This window comes from Anoplolepis gracilipes, chromosome 17, assembly GCF_047496725.1.
Source record: "Anoplolepis gracilipes chromosome 17, ASM4749672v1, whole genome shotgun sequence".
In the NCBI taxonomy this organism is placed as follows: Eukaryota; Metazoa; Arthropoda; class Insecta; order Hymenoptera; family Formicidae; genus Anoplolepis; species Anoplolepis gracilipes.
In genome coordinates, this window is record NC_132986.1 from 1,254,023 (window position 1) to 1,272,651 (window position 18,629).

The following is an 18,629-nucleotide window of genomic DNA, read 5'->3' on the forward strand; positions in this document are numbered from 1 at the left end:
ATGCAAAATAGATATAAAATAAAAGAAAAAAATCCTTTCTAACAAATTGGATGAAAAAATTTAAATCTTCATTATGTAAATCACACATCTACACAGTGTGTAGGTGTTCATGTTTACATCCATATCCGCGTTTACGTCATGTCCACATTCACATCCTTGTTCACATTCAAGTGAAGATGCACATAATGGATGAGAGAGCAAACGTCAAACGCTTTGTCGTTGTTCAAGTTTGTCGTTTCGCGCGAAAGTGACATTTCTCAGACTATTCCTTCTGCGTCGAGAAGATTCGCTCGCTGCATTTCGTAACATTGCAAGTTTTATTGAAGACCGACTGGGAGATATATTGAGAAACTAAGGTGCAAATTCTTTCGACGTTTATCATTTTTCTCTCAAAGAAGAAAAATCAGAAACTAGTCTATATTGAGGGCTAAATTACATAGATTTTTTAGATAATACATGTCATTATCAAAAATCAAATCCGTACCCTAGTTAATAATTTTACATACTTGTTGTGTGATTACCGTGTAAAAAGGGCCAAGAAGCTACACCTCTCTCAGACTCGTGCCGTTCCGTCATGCCAGGTTTCTTTAACGAAGCCAATTACGCAAAATACGCAGCATGATGATGTAAAAAGGTTCGACGATGATTACTATGCCATAGCGTAACTTCCTGATCGGGTCGCCGCTGGCGTGTTTCACTCTCGCTTCTTGCGTCGCTAAATAAGCGCTTTTTATCACGAGCGGACTTTTTCTGCGATAAAACTGTCAACTGGTTGAATAAAAAGTACAATAAAATAGCAATGTCTTTATACATATTAACCGTTTATGGAAAATAATCGACGATCTGAAACAGATTTTTCTATGCAAAGGGTTTATATCAGAAACTCTTTTACTAAATTATGATATAAAAAAAATTATATATTTTAAAATAAAAAAAAACAATCTGTTTCCCTCAAAACGTTTCCATATATATAACAAAAAAAAAAAAAAAAAAAAACCGTTCGTGCTGCAATTAGTACGAGAATTATAAAACCCGCGTCACACTTTTGTACCTGCAAACGAGTTATGGGCAATTAACGAGATTTATAGGTAGTAAAACTGTTTTCATCATGATCGAGTGGAAAGCGGTTAATAAACAGATTGTTCCCATGCAAACGCATGGGAATTGTTCCCATAAAGAATGCGCTACTCGCAGGAACGAATATACGCGAACGCGATATAAACAAGACGATAATTAATATTTCATTTTATTTCATCTATTTCATAAATTTTCTCTCTTTCTATTTTGATTATTCTACAAATAATGTACAATTATCATTTATAAATAATTCAAATCTAATCTAATTTTTCCATTCCCTTTCTCTCTCTCTCTCTCTCTCTTCATAGTTCAAATTTCTAATAATTTTTATAATGTCACTAATAATAAACTTTACCTGCATTATTATATTTTTAGTAACTCTTAGTTACTGCGCAATTATTTGGACGTTACGTATCATCATGTGATTTTTATTATTACATTATCGTCTCATTCTTTTCTGATTTTGTTTCAATTACTATGATATCTTTACATGTTATTTCCATCGAGTTAACATGGAAGCGCAACGCTTGAAAAATAACTCCGTGCTCTCCGTGCTGCATTCGACCTTGCTGAAAGCAGTGGAATCGGATGCTCGTTACGCCTCGTATCGAGCGAGCCTGTCGGCATCGAGCGATGCATTCATCGTCGGTGCATTCATCGAATACGTTCATCCATTACACGCCGAATTCGGCGTGAGTCTCGTTTCGTCCGCGAATACACGTCGCTTGCTAAATGCGGCCGAAAATCGAAAATCGAGAGAGAGAGAGAGAGAGAGAGAGAGAGAGAACGGAGAACACGTCGCGCCGTATTCGATGTACGTACGTACAATCGTACTCGCTCATTCGCTCGCTCGTTCACGCGTGTACATACACGCGAATAGCACGCACGGGTTACGTGGTGATTCGTGATTTTTTTTTGCAGGACTCTGTTCGGCTGCACCATTTAAATTCGTGGCGTGTTGCATTCGATTTCGATTTTCTCTCTCTCTCTCTCTCTCTCTCTCTCTCTCTCTCTCTCTCTCTCTCTTTCTCTCTCCCTTTCTTTCTTGTCTCTATGACAAGTACTCTCTCAAACGAGTACGTTTCCAAAAGCGCACGTGCATGCAATGCGCGTGAGCAAACAGATCGGCTATTTGCGGATATTCGCTGAAAACGATACGCATGCTGCCGGAAGCCGCTGTTTTTGTGTCTTTTTCTCTTAGTTTTTTCTTTTTTTTTTTTTACCGATGCGTGAATGGTGTTGCGAGAAATAAAAAAGGGCTAAAAACAATGCTTAGAACATAATAGGCGAGCTCGAATTACAACCTTCCCCGCGCATCATACTTCGTTATCGGAAGTGAACATTGACGGATTTAATTCCAAAAAACCGATATTATCGTGCAACTAATACTAGTCAATCGCACAATAATATATATGCAAAATCGTAGGAGAATATTATAAGTGAATTTTTCCTATAATATAATCGTGATGATTTTGGCGTCTTCATTAAAGTTCTACATTGTTATTATAAGTTTTAATTTTTAATGAACAACAAGAAATTCTTTTTGCCTCTTTTTATCCACAATTTTTATTTAAATTCGGAAATTTAAAGAAAAGAGGGGGAATAGCATATCAAAATATAAAACCAAATTATATTAGATGTTCTATACAATGTTTACATTATATTTTATATGAAAATATAATATAGGAAGAAGTTTATAATAATCAGAAATAATCGCATATTATATAAATATCTTTAATATACGAAAATTAACTAATATATCATAATAAACGATAATAATTTTGCGTTCACTGGATTTTTCTTGGAAAAATTCACTTCAAATAATGATTTACTTCCTCCGTACTGGATTCAATCCAAGTACTAAGTGCTATGTCATTTTCCAAGATAATCTCGCTAGATAGATTGCGTAATTGTTACACGATAAATATGTAACATGCCAGCTATTCGGCGATTACACAAGATGTATTAGTCTTCCGCGTGCAGTTACATAAAATTCACGAGGAGAAAAGAACGCGTGCTTTACCTTTTACGAGCGTGTTTCTCTATTTTACAAGCGCGGCGCGAGCATGCGACTTGGCGGAAAATATATCAAATGATATTTCATAAATTTGTACTCCGAGAACACGCAATGCTTTCATCAGCGAGCAAACGTTCTGTTGATAATTTACGACGAGACGCTCGATCCGCACACGTTTCCGGTTTCCCACAATTAAAAATGTGTATTCTATCTCAGAATACGACCGCAAACTCGTTATTCTTAGCGGGTGAATGTCGCGACGCCAAGAAATATAGGCTATCAGTGAAATATAGACTATCGTATGAATCTTTGATGAGGCCGTTATTTTTCATTCGGCTCATCAGCTTACTGGTTTATGCGATTAGAGGCGTTGTCCGTAACATATCAATGTAACGATAAATTCTAATACTCCTCGTTAATCCTGCGTTACGGTGATAAGCGAAATATAAATAGCGGCATATTCGTAGCAATAAAAACCAAATGATATTCTATGAGATATGTAACTCTATTTTCTATCAGATATATATATATATATTTGAATGTATAAAATTAAGATTACTAGAGTTTAAAATGTCTTGTTGCGTAAAAAACTTTTATTACAAAAACAAATTTAAATTTTTAAAAATTATTTATTTTGTTTGAAAAATGTTGAAAGCAACGTAATAAATAATAGTAAATGCTGTAAATAATTGTTAGTTTCAGAACTTGAAACGTTTACTTCAAAAAAACTTTCTACGTAATTTCGTGGTAAGATTAAAAAGTTTTGGATTCGTATAGCGAGCATACGTAATTTCTCAGTATGGATCTCAAGCAGAATGTTATGCAGGTGGTAAACGTATAATTAGAAAATAAATCTAATTCTGAAGTTTGGATATATGTATTATCCTACGGAAACTCCGAGTGAAGTCATGATTGCGATACTATTGCCTGGCACAATGTAGCGTACAATATAATCTCGGTCAGAAATTAACGTAATCACACGCGTCCAATAATTTCCGGATCGTATCTTCTGTTTCCTGTCCGCTGCTTGACAAACAACCGATTGAGCGGCTAAATTTCCACGCGCACAACTCAGAATTAAACAATAACTCAGCTCGACGTATCGCTGGGATTAATGCGTATCGCTAAACAATATGGATATCGACAAAGATGCATTTGTTAGAAATACAAGTGAATTATATGCATCAAGTCAAAAACACACTTTATTAATAACAAAAAAAAATCGAAATATATGCATGTCTTTTAGTTTAGATATTAATTTGTATTAACTCTAACTAATGAGTATTTGGATATTATAAAATAGTGATTGTTTAAAAATATAAATACATATGCGCGTTATTACGAATTATAGCAATATATCAAAAAGTATTATAAAAGTCATCAGAATTTAAAAATTGTCACATTTTTCAATTATTCCGGATAATTGAAATTCTCAATATAAAACCGTTCTTTACTTTAATAATATTAACATCTCCCGCATTTCTTTTTCAAAATGTCGCGCTGGAAAGTTATCCTATTTAAAAAGATAAATCGCGAAAATACTCAACCTTGGCGTATAATCATTTGCTCGCTCTGTATCAACGGACGCCCATTCGCAGATGCACCTGCCCCAATTATTCACCTTCCCAATAAAACACTCGAGAAACGACCTGGACTCTTAAGGCGGTACCCACGTTGGAAATACCGCTCGACAAATTCGCGCAAAGAGCGCATCACAGTCGCTCCTAATTGCATAAGAGCAGCTTTGAACCGGTAGGGTCGGTATTAAAACCAGTCGATTCGACATTTTCCAAGAGCAGCATTACGTTACGCTGTCGTACCAGTTTAATATTCGGTAGCGTTTAAATCTTGAAAGAAAAGGCTTTCTCGAGCGATCCATTGACCCTTTTTCATCTCCCTCTCTCTCTCTCTCTCTCTCCCTCTCTGTTTTTAATTTCCTTTTCCTTCTTTTTTTATTCTTTCGAATTCAATCACGTATAAGCGCGCCAAGAAATATCGTCGTCGAGAGTATTAAAAGTTTTGTTGCTATGTACTTTCATTATCATTCCCAAGTAAAAGTTCATTGTATTGAAAAATCGCGTGTTATCGATTATATAGTGACGCAAATATTGTACCTTCAATTCTGAATTTTTCAGCGTAACAAACTTATGTGATATAACTTCTATGGACGTTGATTAAAGCATCATACAATAGTAGCAGAATTAATTAATTTTCTTGACGCTAATTAACATCGACTTAATTATGTTTCAAGATAAATGTGAATCGTAATAATATGAAAACAATAGAGAGTAGAATAACTGTTAATGTAAAATAATTTCAATATTATGAAAAAAATTAAAAAGTGTAAATTAGTTTTTAATTTTGTTCTCTTCTTACAAATTGAAAAAAAAAATTGTTTTTTCTATTTCACCGCTACTAGTTGTTGAAAAAAAAATTCTGATCATGCTGCGCGATAAGCCGCTAATATCGAATGGCCATGTTGAATATCAAGATCTATAACGACAATGCCGCCGGCAACGGACAAGCAGCGTTTTCCGTCAAGTTTTAATGACAGTTTCCGAAGTTTGGTCGACGTGGAACAGCCGTTCGTTTCCCGGGCCCGTTCGTTGCCTGCTTCCGGGCGTTTTGGAAATTAAATTAGATCCATGCACAGCGCTTCAGTATGTTTCACGTTGCCGGCTCATCTCAACGAGTAGGTATTCGATATCGATATTATTCAACGATCGCAGACTATGTGGTAAGAAACCATCGATCTAATCCTTACTTAGACAACTTACTTTCCCAGGCAAAGTTATCTTATGTTATGAGCTTTCTATTATATATTATAATAGTTAACTATTTAAAGCAATTACAATTCTATGAATAAGAATTTCATTCTTAGATAATTATTTTCAAGAAATAACGTTTCTACTTTTTATGCAAAAAATTATATTCTTTAGAAATTTGTTTTACTTACAATTAGAGAAAGTATTAAATGATATCAGCGTTTACATCTACCGCCTTGTTTTTTTCCACCGACAATTGAGAAAAGGCAACATGTGCAAACGTATATGTATTGGTAAAGAAAGCGTGTAGAAAGCACAAGCCGATAACAGTAAAAGCAAGAGCCGATCTATCAGGCGTCGAGAACGAAGCGAGAAATCCATTAATCTAATTAAACCGATTCATAGTCCTTCGTTTCGGCGAGTGATGTCTGTCGGAAGCGAGTCGATCGGCGTAACGGTCCATTTACTAATACGAAAAAGTTCGATTTTCCGCGTCCAGCTTTGCACGTCCATATCTTGTAACTAATTCAACGTGATATCTTGTAAATCAGATTGAATGGAAATTCCGCATTTATTCCGTAAACTGATTAAGCGTTAATAAAAGAAAAGAGTGTTTTATATTTTTTTCCTTGTGATCTCTTCTTTCCATAATTATTTGCCGATTTTTTTCCGATGTTATGCAATAGCGATTACAAATTACGCCGCATTTTCTCATCGATTATGAATTTGAAAGATTTACACAGGATAAACAATCGACGATTTTGGGACTTGACACGACTTCGTTGCGTTATATGCAGATCGCTTCGAATGCATGGGCCCGCATGAATGCACCGCGCGGACGTTGTATTGGGGTGCACGTGCATGCGCAACCACAAACGCGCGCATTCGACGTGAGATATCTCGATAATTAATCGACGAGCGCGGGCGGCACGTGTGCGCGTGTACATACATACGTACTAAACACGTGCACACAATACGGCGCGGATCGATGAACGTTCATCTCTCTTACTCATTCATACGCACTCTCTCTCTCTCTCTCTCTCTCTCTCTCTGTATATACAACAATTGCGTATTACAACCATGAAATAGCGTATCCGAATTTCATTCGAAAACATCCTGATGCCATCTCATGTTACTAATTACACAATCACACGCATGATAAATCTATATACGACAAACAGAGGAATATATATCATTGTTGCAAAAGGGCTTTGTGAAAATTTGAAAACAACTTTTAAATATAAATTAAATAAATATATGTAAATTTATCTTTTTTTTTTTATTTATTTTCATAATTTTTACTTCTACATTTTAAATAATGAAATTTAAAATGAACTTTACAAGCTGTGGAATTAATATGCAAAAGAAATCAAATTATAAATTTCATTTCTTTCTCCTAGCATTTTTTTAATTGCACAACGAACACATAAATTAATATTTTTAATTTTGATATTTCTTAAGAATAGTATTATAAAAATATCGAATGTTTTAGCTTGACAAGAGAAAATGGAGTTATATTCTCAAAATAAAGATAAATTTCCAACAATTTTTTTTACTTTTTAAACTGTTAAGCGATGCTGAACGTATAATTCAATCGAGCGTGCTCAACCAAATGCCAAATACATGTGCAAGCGATTGCATAAAATTTTCCGAAAATGCAGCGTGTCGTACAGTTTTACAGCATCACGTGTAATGACAAGTACAAATGTTTCGTACGCGTGAAATAACGCGCACGATTTGTTCCATCGTCGAAAATAAATTAAAATTGCAACCTTCCGGACTGTTATGCGGAATTACGCGAAACTGTCATTTGCCCCTGCTTGAAAATTCGATCGGGACGAACTTTTAAAAGTGGCGTGACGCTATTTTCCACTCGATTTATAAATTTGCGAGACGGGAGAACGGTATCGCCGTGGAGTGCTCCACGTTACGTGATCGTTTGCCAATTCCAATAAGACTCGGCAACTGGATTTTCATAGAAAAAAGTTTGGTTCCGCCGGCGGCGGCAATCGCGCGGCATCCGGCTCGTGGAAAATGCGAGAAAAAAAAAGTGGCCAAATAATTTTCTCGTGAAACTTTCACGTTATTCTGAAATTCACGAAATTCTCCAGTTGGTCGTTATTTGACAAACGAATAGAAGAAAAAAAAAAAGATAAACCATATATCACACTTTAAACAAAAAAAAAAAAAAAAAAACTATTATATATATATAATTTTATTATTTTTTAATATTACAATTTCTGAAAATTAGAAAATTAGATTTTTTCCGCTATATCTAACCTAAACTACAACTTAATTTATTGACGTTATTTTTAATGATGTTTTTCCTTGAGAGGGTTTTTTTTATCAAAAGTATATACACAAATAATACAAACTTAATTTAAAAAAAATAAAGACAGCTCTCTTTTAATTTGCCTTTTTCGAGATCCTGCTGAACAAATATTTATTTATTTCGGATGATGGTGATTCATTACATATGCCTCAATGTACAAATTTGGCTTCCAGTGTTTCCATCGACTTCATCTTGAACAAATATTTGCTTTGCATGAGAGAAACAGTACGATACTTAAAGTATGCAAAGCAATGCTTTATTTCCCATGCGCCCGCACATGTGGATGATACATTAGACTTGATAATGCAAACGTAGAGAGTCCCACGCGATATGGCCGCTACATTGTGGTCGATGTTTCCATTAACGTATGTTCGCCCACGACAAAATTGTATCAAGCGTTTCACGTGACTCGAAATTTGTAGATCGCGCTACACGTGATGTATGCTAATGCCGGTCCAAGTATTAATGTCTAAATTTTAGATTCAGATATACAGGCATTTGTGTTATTGTACACAAGAAACAACTGGCAAGTCTAGGAATGAGACAACACTATGCATGTATGTATCGTATGTGTGTTATTGGCGAAAGCGATGACGCCAAAGTATTAATAAGACATTTAGATTTTGGCAATCAAACCGATTATAATAAATATGTTCGTGAAGAAACGGAATCATTAATCTTACTCTCGCCAATCTATTTCTCATTAATGAGTTTAATTTTATATTGTATTCCCACAGATATTTCTTATATCATTCTAAGTAGATTTTAACATATAAAGATGTCATAAACGGGTCAGGCATTAACAGGATTAAATCATAAATACATTTCATGTGCGTGTAGCGAGAAAGATCAATCATTCCTATTTTTCATCTCATAAATAATTATTTTGCCGCGTTAAATTATATGATTAATTTATATTTATATTCATAAATTAATATTTTCCCATAAAATTTAAACAGAAAAATAGACATGATATTTTAATGATCCTTCCTTTTCTATCATTAAATGTTGCTATTTATTTACAAATTATATTTTCATAATATGTAGGGTATTCGTAATAAATTGCATTCTTGCAAAGTTCTATTTCACACTGCAAGAATATCGAATTTCTTAGAAAAAAAAATAGTCTCACTAACAATAAGTATAATTATAAACTTGTATTTTTTTAGAATTGATAATCATCCGACTTGATCATTAATCTTGTCAAATATTTATCTCTGTAATTTATTATCGAGGTCATTCCGTTTGTGACAAATGATGCAAAGAGATTTAGGCCGAATAGTCGCGTAATTATGGAGTAATTTTCCAGGCGATTTGATGAGCAGCATCCGTAAATAAAACGCGGCAATGTGACGAACGAAGAAAGAGAGATAAAGAGAGAGAGAGAGAGAGAGAGAGAGAGAGAGAGAGAGAGAGAGAGAAGAGACAAACCTCATGAAATTGTCAAGCTGGATAAAGTTTTGCGCCGGCTAAAGTTCTCTGTCGTCAACGGCTCGCGCGCGACGCGGAAGTAAAATCTCGTAATTAACGCGGATGGAAGTAGGACCGAGGCAGTAAATCTGTCAGGCCTCGAGGAGTAGAAGTAACACTTCAAGTTTTTACGAGCACCACGACGAAACAGTGCCTCGAGGAAGAAGTGTAGAACGCCGTGAAACGGCAGCGAATGACATCGCCCCGAAAATTTATAATAGCTCGATGGTCGCGCGATAAAAAAATACCTTTATAACTGCTCGATTTTTAATATCACACGTAAAGTGTTGCAATGATTGATAATTGTTATGTGAAAATAATTCTTTCTGTTTTTCTCGCAGAAAAAAAAAAAACCTTCACGTAGCTTATATTTTCACATTTTATGAGTAATATACCTGATTTTCGTGAAAAAACAATTTGCGCGAGATTGATTATTATCCGTTAGCAATCTGACATTTTGCACATGTGTGAAGAAGAAACATATGCGCAAATGGCCGATAATAAATTAACAATCGACCGATGACTTTTCGATGCGTTTCGACGGCCATTTCGCCGAGTCAAACAACCGCTGTGGCAGGCATAACATTATCGCTCTCGATAATGAGCGACGATAATCGAGTCTCGTCGCTCACGGCGCTGGCAAACACATTATTGTTGCGATTAAAACAGACCGCGAATCATTCAGAGATCTCCGATCCTACTGACAATGTTTTGCGTGGCTGTATATTCTCTTTGCAACGTTAACGATTATACGCGTTGACTGATATAATCGCAATTTTTACAATTATAATTTCAAACACGAACAGCGTAGAAAAGCCGATAATAAGGCAAAGTTTCACAAGTATCTTGTTTACTTGTTTAAAAAAATTTTTATGTACTTCAAATTAAATTAAATTTTTTATACAACTTTTTTCAATGATTTTTATTGATGTAGTAGATATTAGATAAATTGATAAAATCTGTGAGGCGTTTCAACAGCGGTGTAATTCGTGAAAGGGCACTGCACTTGTAGAAAATTATATTTATAAAACCGTTTGTGCATATTATAGAAATTTACGAACAAATTCAGTACAACAAAAACATATTTATTATGCCTTATTCATGAAAGAAAATAAGAAGATAAAGTAAATTACTACTACGAGTCATGAATTTTGAATAAAAAGACTTGTCCGAGGTTAGATCACAATTTTACTTTTTATAAACCGTGCTATTGTTAGACTAAGCGCCTCACAACATAAGAGAGAATATTATAATACATAAATTACGTAATAACTTCTCTACGTATCGCCCTGTCCATCTACGTTATAACAATACTTTATCATTTGCATGAGAAAAGATGGCGATCGCAAAGGAACGCTATCACGGATATTCACGGCACAAAGGGCCGCGTGCGCTTATTAATTAAAATCTCTCTCTCTCTCTCTCTCTCTCTCTCTCTCTCTCTCACACACACACTCTCTTTCTCTTTGGCGGTAAAATCGCTTTCGTAATGACAGAGAGTAGCGATACTGGTGGTAATAATGATCGTCGCTCGACACAGCATTCATGTGTGGCGTGTGGATAATTTGATCGATTTATCCACGGCGTTGTCCTCGATATGAGCATGGTGCAATATAACACAATCGATGACACGAAAACAGCGGAAGCAGCCCGACTCGATCATGCGAATTAGGCGCCGGTGATAATCGCGCGCGACCGCGTTGCATTAACATATATATCGGTCGTTTATTTTGAAAGCGATGTGGCAAGTGAAATTTCCGTAACTCGGGAATTTAATTTAAATGGTTATAATATAAATGGAGAATGCATGCCAGTTTTACATTCATACTTTGATTTATACCGGCTGGTATCACATAAATATATATGCGTAATTATAATCGAGAGAGAGAGAAGCTTCTAATTTTAACGTTATATATAAGTTCCTATTTATTATTTTTCTCATATACATATCTTGAAGATTGTTGTATTAAAATTTTACATATCTATATTTTATATATTTATCTTATAGTAAAATTTCTGTAAATTATTTAAATATCTTAAAAGACTACCATATCACATTGCACCTTTAAAAATTGAAGGAAAATTTATTTTTATTAAAATCAAATATGATTAAAAGTTAAATATAATTTATACCTCAGACTACCCCCTGCATAAGTAGAGTTGGACGATCCTTAATAGACGGAAAAGGAGACATAGACGCAGATGGAACGTTTATTATGCTCCAGGATATTAGTCCCTTCCCGAGCAACGAGAATTGTACATTAATTAAACAGTAATTGGAGAGAGGGAAGTCAAGATGGAAGCAAATGTTCATTATAGTTACGCTAGAGAGAAGATTAAAAATAAAATATTGTATCAGGTAAAATAAAATTCTCTAATATTAATCCTCGATCATTTCAAGCTACCAAATAAATTTATCCGATTATATCTATGATTGATAAATTATTCTCTTTCTATGTTTCTCTCTCTTTACTTAATATTTGTAATAATAATAATTATTTTAAGAATATTGTAAATTGCAATCTAACTCTTCCCCAGTTATTTTTCATAATTTAATTACGCTTTACGATTTCATTGTTTTACCTAAACGATGCATACCGGCTATTGTATTTATTTTCTTTGATATAGCATGTGGGCTGAATAAACAACACGGTAGATATTAATGCCGCGCGATTCTATCAATATCGTGTATAAACTATTTTTGCATTAATCGCAGAGAAAAGCATTTCGTCGACGTGTATATTTCGAAAAACGATGCAAACAGCCCGATATAATAATTTTTCACGCGCCATCAGATATGCACATCGTACGCCGGGGGTTCACGCGAAGGAAAATAAAAATGGGCGGAGATTGCGCGCACGCGCGCAGATAAAGCAAGATGTTAATAAATGATCAGTTTTTTCCGCGATATTGCACCGGCAGGGAAATTGCGAAAAACACACAACACGCGCGAGACAATTACATCACGACGTGTCGGCCGGCGTAATGAAGTCGCATAAGTTACAATCAAGCACTTTGCAACACCGCGCTTTCGACCGGTTGTTATAGTTAGTTATCGCGCTAAACCGCTCGCCAGAATTTCCGTGTCCATGGAGATGAAATTTATACCCGGTTAACATGGTTAATTCCCCCTTTCCTCCCCTCCTGCCGTTCCCCGATCGTTCATCCTGTATATGCACGCTGATTTTATATTGTAACGAACGATTTTTCGTAGCGGTCGCAAACTGTACGTGATGTATTATCTCCGGTGAATTCGCGTTTTTTTAAATGTATTGAACTGGGTCGGAATGAAGGGTGGGACAAAATAGATTAGATGAATATTAGATGAAATCGCAAAAAATCACCGCGAATTTACCGTAAATTTACAATTTGTACATGTTACAAATAATATTCTAAAAATAAAAAATATACTCGAAATAAAGAGAAGAGTAATGAATAATTCAACAGTTTTATATTGTTCTTCCAATATGTTATATATGTAATTATTATCTAATCATTTTGTGCCAATATTTTATTTTTATAGGAACAAAAAATAGCTCATCCAATCTGATATATCTTTTTTCACATATTTTATTGTATAGTAAGAGAGGATGATACGCTAGATCTAAAAATATTAAGAAAAAAATGTGTAAAAATAAAAAAATAGAAAAAAATATATATACATGTATAAAGTAACATCCCTGGATGAATGCAAAAGACAAGATGTGAAAGACAAAGGCTGAGGCGTCTCGACTTTTTTCTACCTTCAACAGAAACTGATCAAAACCGAGGGAGAACGAGCACGCGTAAATGCTTACTCGTTAGACTCGACGGAAGGAAATATTTCCCAGGCGGAAGATAGCGCGGCGGAAGTAACGAAATTACCCTGCCGATGATTAAATGCACTTAATCGCCGACGCAAATTTAGCTTACTAATAATTCCCAAGGGAAGAACTTGCGCTCTTGTACCTTATCTGTGCGCCAGTCGATGGTAACAACGAAAGGAAAGGCAAATATACGAAGATGAGATAAAGAGCGATTATTACTTACACCATCCCAGATATCTTCCCTTTTTCTTTGCCTCTCTCTTGACAGTCACTTACCTGAAACAACAAAGAGTAATGAAATTAGATTTTCAATTATCCGCTCGCGCGACCAGACTAATTAGGCGCAAAAAAAGAAGAAAGAAAATGAGAAAACAATCTTTCGCTCGACGCTTTATCGCTAATTAGTCGATCGGGTTCTCCGCGTTTGTGAGAGAAACTGGGCTAAAATTCACAATCGCCTCCCGTTGATGGCTGCGCAATTACATTAGGCAGCCATTGTTTCAGCGAAATACCGTATCGCTGTTGGTAGATCTTTGGAATGCAAGTATGAGATACGTTTACAACCTAATTATTATGAGGTTACACATGATATATGTATGTACATGATGAACCGTAGATAACAATCGCGCATCCAGTTGTCGATCACCTCGGGAATTTTTTTCAACTATGACAATAAGATTACGAAAATCAAGATATAAATTAATCATATCACGAATATAATAAGTTGACAATGTGTAACCTCTGGCTTAAAAAATTTAATTGCAGAGAACAGAATTGCTGTGCGAAATTTCCTGAGAGAAATAGAAAAATAAAGAATAGCAGAAAAAAAGAGCACGGCGATCTAAAAGAATATTTGAACGTGAATAAAGTTTAAAGAGAAGTCTTTTAGCAGAGTAATAGCTCATTTCCGATACACACTCTGCTGTAAACAGTAAGCGTATTCGAAGCGTATTCTGTCTGGTCGGTTGACTGAGAATAGCATAAATAGCGGTTTTTCCATTAACTTCGGATTCGCAATCTAGATTTGTCTGACAGTCTCAAAGCTCTTGCAGAAAATGATAAGCAACCGCTCCGCTGTATAGAAAATTCAACTTCCGTAACGTTTAGCGTTGCAAGAAGCTTAGTAACCGGCATCTGCATCCGCTTCTCGTACATATAACATTAACGAAACGCATATTAACAATATACGAAATGTTCCAAAAAAAGTCATTTAATTCTAGGTAGTCGCATAAAATAATAAAACTTTTTAAACCGTAATAATTTAAAATAATAACATTGTAACTAAATTATAAAAGACTAAAAATAGTAACATCTTGCTAAACTGAATATCACCCACGAAAATCACGATAGGTATATATATGTAACTTTAATTTTATTCGCAAAATTTGATTCGATTGTAATTTTCATGGTATTTAATGTAAACAATTTGAAATGTTGTTTTGTCAGAAAACAGTGATCAATTAAATTAAATTCTAAATTAATGATTCGGAAGAGACAGGCAAAGGGGGAGCGAAGGAAAGAGAGAATGTAGCATAGAATAGGAAGTTTCGAAGCTTAATCTAATGATTATGCAGTTTCAGCTTTTTGTCGCGCAAACCATGTTTGAAAGAGTGTATTGTTAGAAAGTGCTAACTCGGTGAGAGGCACGAAGTAGTATCTTTACACTTGATTAATGAACTTCCAAGCAAGTTGAGTTTCTCCTTTTATTACAACATTTCGCATAAACAATTGCAGATCCCTTTTTTTTTTTTTTTTTTTTTTTTTTAATTATGTTATAAAATTTAAATTAATAATTATTTATTTAAGCGAAAAAAAATGTATAAAATTTAAAAAACTAAACAATTTTGATGATCATAAACAATCATAATAACAAATGGTTACACGTGTTAAATTGTTGGAATCGTCGAATTAGCGTCTGTTATAATAGTCGGATGTAATGCCTGCTAGATTATGTTGGTTAATTAGCAAAGTAATGAGTGAACACTGATTATACTCTTATTCTCTTATATATGTTGTTAAATCTTTTCCCGCTCGATTAAACAGCCCGACACACCTGACCGTTCTCCAAACTTCCGTTACAGAAGCAAACTCCAATAACGAAGGACGAAAGCCCTTCGTGAAATTGGAAAGTCAAAAGGCGAGACGAATTAGTACTCTACATTACATGAACGTCCGCCGGTCCATGCGTTTGGTAAAATTACTTTAACAATTTCGATTTAAAACTCGACCTTTAGAGCTTTCGCTAACGCTCGATGCTTAAATTCTCCGACTCTCATCTCGCAATCAGCAGTGTATTTATATCAAGTTGTTACAAACTTTCAACTTTCTAAAGTAAGTACCTAACCGTACTTCCATAATGGTTAAGTTTGTTAACTTACGTAGTCGAATTCATTTATTATATAAAGTACGTACAAATATATTTATACCACCCTCTTTGTTATTATACTCTCGCTGCTTTTATATTTTTCATGTTGGACATGTCTATCGATACATATAGACATAAATCCCTCGAGAAACGTGTTCGAAGATAAAATGAATTACTGTGTGCCATCCAATCTCTCTGATAGACAAATAAAGAAGTGCGCGACCGTGTTTATCACCAGGTACAGCTACCTGTAGTATTTAATTGAATGTTTTTATCCGGATTACGATCTTCTGTCGGATCGATAAACGTTTCGAGGCACGAATCGCTGCGTACAAACTCGAGCAGAGAACACGGTCAATTATAACGAAACGATGCTTCAGGTCGACTATTGACGAACGGGAATGTTGTGGGGTCGCGTGGTCAAAGGTAAAGCGGAAAACTTTTCAGCGCGAGATGCAACTTACGCTCAACAGGCGAGAGCGCATCTCCCGCGTACGCTCGTAACGTCGCGCGCGGGAGATGCGCTAATTAGAGAAACAATAAGTTTCCACCGTCCCCGTCGCGATACTCGCTTGCCGACTTTATCCCGGAGCCGTGCACAATGCACCACCGCGTAATCAGCAATGTTTGCCCCTTACGTAAGAGCCATTACCGCGCGTGCACGTGCTTATGCAATGCTTGCGCGTTCCGCGCGTTGTGCGTTGCATTGTGTCGCGATGGTCAAACAAATGCGCGTGGCTGTGTCGTTGTTCATCGAGCAAGAACTGCGTTATAGTACTACCGTACCGCGAGTTGCAAATCCTTAACCTATTTGTGTCGCACGAGATGACGAAATAATTTTCTGCAGATTTATGTGGGATCGACCGGTTTTATACACCCGTTTTATCGTAATTAATATGCATACATACAGCGTTTTCTCTTAATCCAAATTGATTGAAGAATAATTACTAATTTGTAACAATTTATTTAATTATTATATTTATTAACTATCCACATACTTTCATTAACTAAATTCGTTTATTCATTTCTAGTCTTCTAATGTTTCTTATAATTGCTATTTAATAAATTTATTAAAAAATGTGTCCCAGGAATTAAAAAAGATGTTAAAGTGGAAGCATGAGAAAATTATATAGAAAAACATTAACAGTCCACAGAAGTAGATAACTAAAAATAAGGTCTGTTAGACCAAAGAATTAATTTTGTTATCTTGCATATTGTAACTTGAAAGTTATGCTGATCACATGCTGATGCATTTGCGATGGTGCAAGGTGCGCGCATAAATATGTGCAAATTACGCGTACGAATGAATAGTACAACGTATATGCAAATGCAACACGTTTATCGCGTGCAATATGCAAGGGACAGTAACCTGCATATTTTAAATTTTAAATAAACATACATGTAAAAATTTAAACTTGAATCTTGGCCTTTATAGTGCAAATAATCATAATATCACTCCAATATTTTCCATTTATTTTTCATGACATAATCAAGCAGCATATATTTTTACATCATATTTTAAAACGTAGATTTTTTTTTTAGAGAGGTTTAGAAAAAAATATGTTTACTAAAAAAATAATCCCCAAGACTGAAAGTATCAGATATTAATAATAATAAATAAAAGAAAATTTAAAAATTCTCTCTCCTTTTTTTTTTTGTGAAACTTGTTGAATTTCGCAGACTAGTTCGTAGTCGAATTGATGAATACCATTACTTTCGGCGATTTATTTTTTTATCGCCAGTACAATATCAATTCTCGCGATGCGCGATTACATAATGCTTTTTGGCGGTGATGCAACCGCTTATGAATAATGCATAAACATCAGAAGCTTACGTCGGCTCGTTGACGATTCAGTAACACGGAGCGAAAAGCTCGCACAACTCCGTCTCTTGGCCGGGCGCGAACACGTTTCTTATCTAAGGCGGCTTGTGGACTTCGCCGCGAAGTACGAAACATTTATTCCACCGATTATGCGGCGGCGGCGGCGGCGGAGAGATAACAGCCCGCGCTATGTCAGACAAACGGATGGACGGGGAGACGTTATCTGCGTTCGCTATGCAAAACAACGTCTATGGAGTAATGCCCTATTCCCACGTGGCATATTTTTTCTTGGCTCTGGTGAGGTTTTGCTTTATAACATGGTACACAAAAAATCACTCTGCAAATGATTAGTATATTTCTAAATTAGTAGCTTTTCAATGATTTTGAACTACATTAAATATATTTGCTACAAACATGTAGCAAAAAAATGTCAAACTTTAAAATATTAACTATCATGTAAAGAGAGTCAAGAATCAATAGTGTGCATGTGTGTATGTTTGTTCAATAAATGTTAATATAATAAGGGGGAATTAAATTTAAAAATAATCTTAATTCAAACGAAAATAATTTATATTATTTAAATATTATAGATATGTATTCGGGCAAAATTAATTCTCTCAATCTTTTTTAAGATGAAAATAACGGTTATTTTTCTCAGCTTTTTCCTTTTTCTCCATCTCATATAAAAATAAAAGAAAACATTTTACAACAAGATACACGACAGAATTTGGTTTTCATAATATTATTGTCGGAAAATGTAACGAGCGAGAATATAAGACGCGCTGAAAATTTCTTTCCGATATTGGAGAGCTGGCATGTTATGATATATATAAGGGGATCATTTTTATCCTCCGCAGAAGCTCGAAAAATCGCGAGTCGAATGAGTGTTTCCGAACAAATAAATAACAAATTCAATGAATCGCGTGTCGATAAACCTGCAACATGTCATAGATCACGTACATATAAAAAAGAAAA

At 35.0% G+C, this 18,629-nt stretch overlaps 1 protein-coding gene across 6 annotated transcripts in view; it reads right to left on the bottom strand.

The window, feature by feature from the left end:
- LOC140675391 (CCR4-NOT transcription complex subunit 6-like) overlaps positions 1–18,629 on the bottom strand; it is a 431,843-nt gene that overhangs the window by 271,652 nt on the left and 141,562 nt on the right. Inside the window, exon 5 of one of the 6 annotated variants that reach the window (XM_072909832.1) lies at positions 13,691–13,743. The exons of the other annotated variants lie outside the window; for them this stretch is intronic. Coding sequence (XP_072765933.1) covers positions 13,691–13,743 — 53 coding nt within the window. The remainder of the gene's footprint in view (positions 1–13,690; positions 13,744–18,629) is intronic. 6 annotated transcript variants of the gene reach the window in all.